This window comes from Pogoniulus pusillus, chromosome 3 (assembly GCF_015220805.1).
Source record: "Pogoniulus pusillus isolate bPogPus1 chromosome 3, bPogPus1.pri, whole genome shotgun sequence".
Lineage (NCBI taxonomy): Eukaryota > Metazoa > Chordata > Aves > Piciformes > Lybiidae > Pogoniulus > Pogoniulus pusillus.
The window spans coordinates 19,263,541-19,274,410 of NC_087266.1; the positions used below are offsets into that span (position 1 = coordinate 19,263,541).

At 41.0% G+C, this 10,870-nt stretch overlaps 1 protein-coding gene across 8 annotated transcripts in view; it reads left to right on the forward strand.

The window, feature by feature from the left end:
* The window catches only part of ZMYM2 (zinc finger MYM-type containing 2), a 103,585-nt gene extending 93,784 nt beyond the window's left edge, over positions 1-9,801 (forward strand). For 6 of the 8 annotated variants that reach the window (XM_064171398.1, XM_064171439.1, XM_064171407.1 and 3 more), the window contains exons 20-23: positions 2,233-2,347; positions 3,474-3,725; positions 4,086-4,206; positions 7,975-9,801. In XM_064171398.1, the coding sequence (XP_064027468.1) occupies positions 2,233-2,347; positions 3,474-3,725; positions 4,086-4,206; positions 7,975-8,167 (681 nt within the window). In that variant the 3' untranslated portion in view covers positions 8,168-9,801. The remainder of the gene's footprint in view (positions 1-2,232; positions 2,348-3,473; positions 3,726-4,085; positions 4,207-7,974) is intronic. The other 2 variants (XM_064171450.1, XM_064171457.1) reach the window with 1 other exon arrangement.
* Positions 9,802-10,870: the final 1,069 nt, after the last annotated feature.

The following is a 10,870-nucleotide window of genomic DNA, read 5'->3' on the forward strand; positions in this document are numbered from 1 at the left end:
TGTAGAAACAAAGGTTTGCAGATGCTTATTGGATATTGTGTAGCAGGGGAAACTGCAACACACAGAATCACGCAAATGTTCTGCTTGGAAAAGACCCTCCGGATCCTGAAGTCCAAGCAATTTCCCTAGTCTACAAGGTTCACCCCTAACCCATATCTCTAAGCACTTTTAAACACATCCAGGGTCGGTGACTCTGCCACCTCCCTGGGCAGCCCATTCCAATGCCTGACCACTTTTTCTGTAGAAAAAAATGTTTCCTAATGTCCAGTCTAGACCTACCCAGTTGCAGCTTGAGGCCATTTGCTCTTATCACTGTTTACCTCTGAGGAGAGACCAGCACCACCCTCTCCACAATGTCCTTTCAGGTAGCTGTAGATAGTGATGAGGTCTCCCTCCAGCATCCTCTTTTTCATACTAAACAGCCACAGCTCCCTCAGTTTGTTCCTCATAAGATTTATTCTCCAGGCCCTTCACCAGCTTTATTGGCCTCCTCTGCACTCATAGACTCTTCAGTGTTAATGGTCCAGGGCGCTGCACAGAATATGTCGGAGTTTTAGCATACACTTAACCAGTTGAACTGTCATAGGCTTGTGTGGGAATTGGTTTTGAACCATCTTTGAGCATTATTTCAGTTTCACTGCCACTGTGTTTACTGCAAACCAGAGAAAAAGAAGTCAAGGAGGGAAAATATGACAAGGAACAGAAGGGCAAACCACCTGAAGCTTATATTAAGCTATATTGTCTGCTTAGAATTTCTTTCTAAACTCAAAACTGATATATGTAAAAACAAGCACATTTTGAGGACTGTTTTGCTTTGAAGAATTCGTTGAATGTGTTATGTAAAATAATTATCTAGATGAAGATGTGTGGGAAACTTCTAGGAAGTGTATTCATTCAGATTTCCTTGTTTTAAAACCAAGTGCAAAGATAAAGCAAGATACTCTGAAGCCTCTAGTCTAAACAAGAAACAGTGTTGTTTCAAGTATGTGTGCAGAAATAGATGCCATTTCCAGAAGTGAGTACACTTTTTGTACCTTGTCATTTTTATTGCATCCAGTAGCAACACTGAAGTGGGACATTGAAGTCCTCCATTTCTTAGAAATGCTTTCAGAGAGGATAACATCAAATACTAATCATAGAATCATAGAATCAACCAGGTTGGAAGAGACCTCCAAGATCATCCAGTCCAACCTAGCACCCAGCCCTATCCAGTCAACTAGACCATGGCACTAAGTGCCTCATCCAGGCTTTTCTTGAAGACCCCCAGGGACGATGCCTCCACCACCTCCCTGGGCAGCCCATTCCAATGGCAAATCACTCCCTCTGTGAAGAACTTCTTCCTAATATCCAGCCTATACCTACCCTGGCACAACTGGAGACTGTGTCCCCTTGTTCTATTGCTGGTTGCCTGGGAGAAGAGGCCACCCCCCACCTGGCTACAATGCCCTTTCAGGTAGTTGTAGACAGTAATAATATCACCCTCTATCATGAATTGTTGGTAAAGCTTCAAAAGGGTTTCTGTCTCTAAGGTCAAGAAGGTTAAGATAACTAGCCTGCAGAAAAGGCAGACTTCTTGCACCATCCTGTCATTTGCCTTGCACTGTTGCATATCATTTCCACAAACATATGCATTTGTTTTCTTGCTCCCACTTCTGTGTTGTAGGCACTTTTGTCAGGCTCCAGAATTCACATAAAAAATTGCAGAATCTTGCTAAGGTGTTTTGAGTGGTTTGTTTTTTTTTCCCTTTGGATACCTAGGTGGATGAAAAGCTAAACTAATTAATTCCTTTTTTTTATAATGCTGAAATTTCAGAGGAAAATGTTACAATTGTTCTAATTGGTTATGAGTCACAGATTTATAAATTTGCAGCAATAAATCTTACTGGAGGTAACTCTTAACTGCTAAGTACAGAGAGAGTGATTTCCCATTGGAATGGGCTGCCCAGGGAGGTGGTGGAGGCACCATCCCTGGAGGTGTTCAAGAAAAGCCTGGATGAGGCACTTAGTGCCATGGTCTAGTTGACTGGCTAGGGCTGGGTGCTAGGTTGGACTGGATGATCTTGGAGGTCTCTTCCAACCTGGTTGATTCTATGATTCTATTAAAGTGTCAGTGCTTTGGGTTCAGATACTGTTTGTTATAAAAGTGCAAGCATTGTACTGAAAAAGAACCCCATAGCACAGGATTTGTTCTAGTCTAGCCTTGTAAATGTTGTGTCTCTCTCTTTTCTGTAGTATTTATATGGAAGCAATCGAAAAGACAACATATTTATTGATCCAATCTACCAGACGTTTGAACAGGAACTGAATAAAATCCTTAGAAGTTGGCAACCAAGCATACTTCCAGATGGTAATTTTCTTTTTGGTCATGTATGTTTTTTCTCCTGTTAATAGTTTTGGTTTCTTAAGCATGTAGATACATACAAACATTTTATGCATTGCAGTATTAATTGACTTAAAGTCATTAAAGTGTCATCTGAAGCGTCCAGTTAAGACTGTACCTATTCTTATTGTCTTGTTTCTTGGCAATCCATGTTGCTGATTTTGCCACCACGTGTCAATGTTAAATTGACTGTGCAGTTTTTTAGAGGAGAGACATTTAGAACAAGCAGCTGCTTTTCAGCCTGCACCTTTTACCTGAGCTAAATTTCCTTTTTTGCTCATTTTTTCTCAGATGGGAAGTGTGCCAGGCAGTCAGGCATCAAGCTCTGTATGCCTGGGGCTAATGAGTCCATATTTTAGTCTTTCTGATGGGGCTAATGAGCCTATATTTTAAACTTTCTCAGCTAGATGGGGGAGGACTCTCTGCCCTGTGACTTCAACTCAGGAGGATCAGCAGTTTCACAAAGAAAACTGCAATTTTCCCTAGAAGATTGATGCTGGTGCTGACTGCAGAGTCCACTGTTCTTCTGCCTTTCTCACACTCTTTTTCTGAGTGAGGGCTCGTCCTTACCAGCCTCTTTACTCTCTGTTCTTGACATTGGCTTTTCTATGTTTAGCTTCTCTATAGGGCCCTCCCCATATCCTAATATGGCCCAGGAGTGCTTTCCAAATGAGATGTCCATTTGTAACTGGAGAAAAGGTATAGCTGTCTGGAGGCCTTGTCTGAGCAAAAGAAAATGAACTCAAAAATATGCTCCTTGTAAAGACATTAAGATTAGCACTTTGATTTTTTTTTTGTTTGTTTGGGTGGGTTTTTTGTGTGTAATGACACGAGTGAGCTGCAGGTAAGAAATACTATTGTGATTAAATAGAAATGTATTCTGTGTGAAATTGCCTCGGCTGGTGTTTCCCAGTGACTGTCTTTGAAAATGTGTCTCTAAGCAGTGGTTTTGGGGTGTGAACTTATAATTAAGTTTACTAGAGGCTTCTGGCAGCATTTTGTTAAGTTTTCCAGTAAACAGAAGCTTGATTCTCTTGCATCTGGACAGTCTATGGGCTAATGCATTGTGTTTTCTGTAATACTCTTTTTGAAGGATCAATATTCTCTCGAGTCGAAGAAGATTATCTTTGGAGGATTAAACAGCTAGGATCACATTCACCGGTTGCTCTTCTGAACACTTTATTCTACTTTAACACTAAATATTTTGGTCTGAAAACAGTGGAGCAGCACTTGAGACTTTCTTTTGGCACTGTTTTTCGACAGTGGAAAAAAAATCCTCTAACCATGGAAAGCAAAGCTTGTCTTCGATATCAAGTGTCTTCCCTGTGCAGAGCTGATAGCGAAGGTACTGTAGCAGTTCCAAAATAGGTATTGCAGGAGCATCCATGTTGCTCTTCTTTGAGGGACATCTGGGCACCTTGCCAGGAGTCAGAAGTCTGCCTTTGCATAAAGTTCAGCAGCTCTCTGCTCCCCGATCTTTAATTGGAGAGTGTAGTCCGTATGGACCACAGGGTCTCTGTGTTAAAAGGTCCTTTTGAGCCCACTGGTCTCCATGCTGTGGGTTGCATTTTCCAGTGTGCAGATATACATTGTCATGGTGACCACATTGTGGTACTTGGTGGGCTGCCCACTCTGGAAAGTTTGCTGAAAAATGTGAAATAACTTCAAGTTATAGATTAGATGTTGTTGATTTTTCTTCTTAAAGATAAAATTACTACTGGAAAGAGGAAACACGAAGACGACGAGCCAGTATTTGAACAAATTGAAAACACATCTGATCCAGCTAGATGCCCTGTGAAAATGTTTGAGTGCTATCTGTCTAGAAGGTAAGTGTGATACAGGGTCTGGAGTAGAACAGGTACAAAAGGGAAATGTTTTGATACAACCTCAAATGTACTTGAGTGAAGGGAGTGGATTGCAATCTTCTGAAAAATGTGAAAATGAAAGCATTGGAATCTCCAGTTCTGTGTCTGGACTAGATGCAGAGAGCACGAGAGCAGCACAGTGCTTCAGTGTTGTCAAGGACTCCATCTGGGAATAACAGTCTGAATCTTTTTTATACCTGGAAACATCAATTGTCTCTGCAGAGAATTACCAGCAAGGGATCTGGTAGGTTCTTCTGCTGAAGGTTTTAGAATCATAGAATCACAGAATTGTCAGGGTTGGAAGGGACTCCAAGGGTCATCTAGCTCCAAGCCCTCTGCCATGGGCAGGAAGACCTCACACTAGATCAAGTTGCTCAGAGCCCCATCCATCCTGGCCTTAAAAACTTCCAGGCATGGGGTTTCTACCATCTCCCTGGACAACCTATTCCAGTGTCTCACCACCCTCATGGTGAAGAACTTTTTCCTAACATCCAGTCTGAATCTACCTGTTTCTAGTTTTGCTCCATGTCCCCTAGTCCTATCACTATCTGACATCCTAAAAAGTCCCTCACCAGCTTTCTTGTAGGCCCCCTTTAGTTACTGAAAGGCTACTATAAGGTCTCCTTGGAGCATTCTCTCCAGACTGAACAGCCTCAGATCTCTCAGTCTGTTGTCATAGGAGAGGAGCTTCAGCCCTCTGATCATCCTCAGGGCCCTTCTCTGGACACACTCCAGCATGTCTATATCTTCTTGTAACAGAGCTTCCAGAACTGGGCATGGTACTCCAGATGAGTTCTCACCAGAGTGTGGAGTCGAGCACTCGGTTCCCTGTCTCTTCACTAAGAATTGGATGGAGACAATGGATTTGCTTTAAGTGGCTGATCTTGGAGGTCTCTTCCACCCTGGTTGATTCTATGATTCTGAGAATCTGAAATATAAATACTTTTGAAATACCTAGTTTGAAAGCATGCTTAAAATACATTTATTAGAAATAATACTAACAGTAACTCAACGTTTAGATGTTCCCTTCTAATCTACACAGAAATGAATACACTAAAAAGAAAAGCTTTACAACATAGTAAATGTTGTAAGTGTGAGGCCCAACGTGTGTTAGAAAACAGCATCTTACACTTAAAGGTGAAGTAAGCTTGCACACAGTGTAGACAGTAGTGCAAGTACATGATGTTACAGAAAGAAACAAGTAAAGAGTAACTTGTGTGTTAAAGCATGCACATCTCTTTCATAAACAGGGTCTGGTTTGTTTTGCCTTCACACTAGCTGCTGTCATGGTTTGGAGAGCATACGTAGCTAAAAGGTTGAAGCTGGATTTTAAACTGAGTTACACAGCCAGTAGCAGGGAGAGAACAGAGTCACAGAATGCCAAGTTGGATGGGACCCCAAGGATCGTGGGGTACAGCCTTCCTATGTAATAATATAGTTTAAATGAGATGGCCCAGCACCCTAGGGGAATCCACTACTTCCCCCTGTAAGATTATTCCAATGTCTTAACTCTTCTCATGGTGGAAAATTTTCTTCTGGAGTCCAATCAGAATCTCCCCAGGAGTATCTTATACCCATTCATAGAATCATATAGAGTCAACCAGGTTGGAAGAGACCTCCAAGATCATCCAGGCCAACCTATCCCCCAGCCCTATCCAGTCAACTAGACCATGGCACTAAGTGCCTCATCCAGTCTTTTCCTGAAGACCTCCAGGGACGGTGCCTCCACCACCTCCCTGGGCAGCCCATTCCAATGCCAATCACTCTCTCTGTGAAGAACTTCCTCCTAACATCCAGCCTAGACTTCCCCCAGCACAACTTGAGACTGTGTCCCCTTGTTCTGTTGCTGGTTACCTGGAAGAAGAGGCCACCCCCCACCTGGCTACAATGTCCCTTCAGGTAGTTGTAGACAGCAATGAGGTCCCCCCTGAGCCTCTTCTTCTCAAGGCTAAACAGGCCCAGCTCACTCAGCCTCTCCTCATAGGATTTGTGTTCCAGGCCCTTCACCAGCTTTGTTGCCCTTCTCTGGACACCTTCCAGCACCTTAACATCTCTCTTGAACTGAGGGGCCCAGAACTGGACACAGGACTCAAGGTGTGGCCTGACCAGTGCTGAGTACAGGGGAAGAATAACCTCCCTTGTCCTACTGGCCACACTGTTCCTGATGCAGGCCAGGATGCCATTGGCTCTCTTGGCCACCTGGGCACACTGCTGGCTCATCTTCAGCCTACTATCTACCAGTACCCCTAGGTCCCTTTCCTCCTGGCTGCTTTACCCCTTATCTTTTCCATGTGACTCCTGAAAAAGGAATTTCTGTCTTCTTGGTAGCCACCCTCATGTACCTGTCCATGGTAATAAGGTTTCCCTTCGTGAGGCTGAAAAAAATAATTATTCTTCTTTAGAAACATCTCAGTTTTGTGGAAAAGAGTCCACTTAAACCCACTTGGAGCACTGCTCATGGCATGGTTTCAAGTCCTGCTGTCTTACAAATACTAGTCGTCATTCTTAACTCGAGCAGCACGTTGCTGCTTCTAGTTCCACTTCTAATAATATATACTTTGCATTATTTATTACATAATTTGAATAACATATTTAGCACTTCAAAAGCTATTGTGGAATTTAAGGTAATGTTGTAACTTAAGGTACTTCTGCAAAACTATGGGCAAAATTTAAGGTAATGTGCACTGTTTGAAATATACTTGGCAGTCACTGGGCAGTTGTAGATGAAATTCCAAGATCTCCTGATTGACAGCTGTGGACACTTTGTCATTGCTTGTTCCTATGAAAGCAGTGGCTTGTCACAAAAGCAGGAAGGAGGTTAAAATACTTCAATTATTAGACTATTTTAAACAGTCATATTTTGCTTCTAATCTGCCTCTTAATCTGATTTATCTAAGAGCAGAAGTCATCAGCATTCACTCCCAGCAGGTAAAGAACAACACCTGAAATCTTACCAGCCAGTTTGGGAAGATGAGCTGGCCAAAAAAAACCAAAACAACTTATCAATGAAACATGAAGTAGAGTTGACTCCTGACATCTGCAGCATTTATGAAGGAGGGAGTATGAATGAACATTTGTACATGCAGAACTGGAAATTATTTTCCAAGACTTGCCTGAATGGGCAAAATGCTAAGTTTTAAGGTCTGTCCTTAAAATGGTCTTGTATAGTGGCATGGAGGATGTGTCTGACCTGGATTCAATACTGAAGTACATTGGATTGGGAATGAAGGGATTTTAAGGTTTACAATGACCAACCCTTTAAGTAAGAGGGAAGGAGGAGGAGGGATTTTTAGCTCGTAGTATTCCTGTGCCCCACTCAGAAATACTGTCCTTGATTTTCAAGGTAACCTCACACTGTACATTCAGAGAGAGCAGCAGCAGGCAGCAGTGCAAGCAGTGACTGATGTCAGTGTCGTCCTCTTTGCAGGTCTGTTGATAGGGGTTCCTAAACAGCTAGAAAGTGCTTTCTGGTTTAGCAAGTCCAAGCTTCTGGAAAGCTGGAAGAGTCTGTGGTCTCCTGTATGCTTGCAAAGTCCCAAACATCTGCTTTTGGGCTGCTCTAAGTATGCAGGACTGGCTGGTCTTGACCAGACGTGGCACAACTCCTTGTTTGGTAATTTGCCTGGTTAGAGATAAGAGTTTTGTTTGTGCAGGATGCTGGAACTGCTAACTTAGGGTTTTGTCCTGTGAGGCTGTTTCCATAACCCCTTCATGTTTTGCCCCTTGTAGCCCCCAGAATCTTAATCAGAGGATGGACCTGTTTTATCTGCAACCAGACTGCTCTGTCTCCGTGGAGAGTCCCATCTGGTACACTGCCACCTCCCTGGACCGCAACACTTTGGAAAACATGCTCGTACGGGTTCTCTTAGTAAAGGATATTTATGATAAAGACAATTACGAACTGGATGAAGACATAGATTAAAACAAACTTCCAAAAGCCGTCGAGAAAACGAACAGCATTAGGTATTAGTCATGCTGCTAGACCTTTACTATGGAAAACATTTCAAGTTTACCCTTTGTTTTATGAGTTTTGTAGCAGTGTGTACCCTCCCCTGGGGTATTACCATGTAAATAGTCCACGAGTGAAAGTTTCCATTATTCTGCATAGTGGTTTTAGGATACATAACAAACACATTTCAGATTTTTTTTTTAATGATTATTTATTTGACTAGGTATGTTTGCAACTTTTTACATTGCAAAATATGAATGAGAATGTGCCATGTGTAAGTTGTTTGGGTTTTTGTTTGTTTGTTGTTTTTTTTTTCCCCTTCTAGTAAGAGACATCCACATTGCACAACTCTGCTGTTGGAAGCTCCCTTGAAAGGAGGCTCTTCTAATGGGTTCTTAAAACGGATGGTTGTGTTTGGGTAGCACTACTAAAGTTTAGAACTTGCTGTGTCTTTCAGAATTTTTAAATAAATTGTAAACTAATAGGTTTTTTACTTTTTAGTTACTGAAGCCTTATGAGGTTATGTAGAGAGACTCCATCTTATGTACCAAAAATAGACAAGAGAGAATGCTGTCAATATTGGTGTACTGTAATGTGAATCTATTCTGGTGAAAACTTCTTCTTTTGTTGCCCTTATTAAAACCTTAGTGTCCTTTCCTTATTTGTGACTCTCTCTCAATTGCCCCTACAAATAATAAATAAATATATATATATATAAAAAAATAAATGAATATAAGCTTAAAGCATGTGGTCATCAGGACATGTATTTTGTAAAAAAGAAAACCAAAAACCCTTACAAAAAAAAAAGAGGAGAAAGAGAAATGTCATGTCTGATGACAGTGCTGTGTAATTCTTTTCCATCTTTACTTCTCTGACCGTAAATGCCAGTACCTCATACTACTGTAAATCTGTCCTTTGTAGCCTTAGGAAAGGGATTTTTCTACTGTATTACATAAAGTAATATGGTGTGGTGAATTTTTAACCTCTGTTTGTCCTTACATTGCTGTATTTAAATACAGTCGATACTTGACTTATGGGTGGGAAAACTCTTAACTAATGCCTCCATTCAAAAGCCATATGAGACGTGAAGTTACAGAAAGCTGGAAGATAATTTTTGGGAAGAAAGTTTGTTCTAGATCCTTTCCTTGTGCAAACTTTGCACACAACGCCTGATTTCCGCATAAAGGTTTAGCTACTGAAGTTTTGTTACTTGCTCTTGTTTAACTGATGCAAGCAATATGGTGGTTCATGCAACAGTTTTGCTATTGTACTGGAAAAAAACATGTAGTAGAATATCCTACTATAAAACAGTCATAAGTTTGGCTCTCCTAAATGGCATTTAGCATCTGTTGAGAGGAATCATCTACTGAAGAGGAAACTTTTTATGTGTATATATATATTACACCCGAGGATTTATTTCTTGCAAGGGCTGCATGGCTTTTTTGTTTCCCTTAGCTTAAAAGAATGCACATAGGGATGCATCTTTCTATATAGAGAAATAAAGCTTCAGTTGCTTTGGTTTGTTAAGCAAATTTGTTTAAATTTCTGCTATTCTTGTGTGTCCATGAGTATGTGTTAACTTCAGATACACTGCTGTTTCAAAAAGAGATGTTTATTTTTCCATGATTTTTTTTGTTCTGGTGACTCTACCCTTCCAGTGAAATGAAGTAGTACTACACAGCACCAGCGAGTAGACAGCTAACAGCTTCAGTGCTCTTTTCATTTTGAGTGAATGTGTAAGAATTTGGTTCATTGATGCTTGTTTTTCCAAGCAAGAGCATCATATCCTCAACTTGAAATATTTGATTTAAACACACATTTAAGTGCTTTGATAAATAGCAGTAAGGATCACTTGGAGCCTCTTCTCTATCGTTGGGACTTCAGCAGGGGCTTCAATCACTCCACAATTAGGACAGTGTTTAACCACAAACACGATGTTGTAAAACTACAAGCTTAAGTTTAAAGTATCCTAAGTCAGTATGTACTGAGTGTTTTGTCTTAAACAGTTTAAATCTTTCTTCTCAAAATGATATCACAGCTATTTCTTGATAAGGTCAGATTATAGTATGGTGTGTTAAACAATGGGCATGTGTTACCAATGTTATCATAAAATAAGTAATTCTTCCTCAAGTTTCTCAGAAACCACATTGTCCTAAATTTGCTCCGTTTTCTACCCAGGATTCACTTTCCACCAGTAAAAAGGGTTCAAGTTTGGTTTAGAAATGCAAAGGTGGCTGTCGAGAAAACATTTCATTCCGTTTATTCCAGAAGGTGGAGCTCTTCCATCATCAGCAGTAATGTTTTTCAAGTAATTGGTGTGATAGATGGAGCGTTGCAAACTGCTGTGATACTGCAGCCGAGAGTACACCATGATGCAATGTGTATGTTCTACTCCTAAATTTGAAGGATAATGCAAAATGCAATAAAAAGCCTTAGTTGTAAAGAAATAAGGGCATACAGTTTTATAATAGTGAGGAGTTCAGGGTAAATAGATTGTCTTTGAAAGAACTGTCAGAGGCTGGATTAGAATCAGATTGGTGTCAGATCAACGTGCAGGTGTGATGGTTTGGGCTCTTACCCGCCCCCCCCACACTTTGTATTTGCCCCAGCTAACTCAGACGGACCCTGGGAATATAGATGAAGCAATTTATTTACAGCTAGCAGAATTTACAAGCA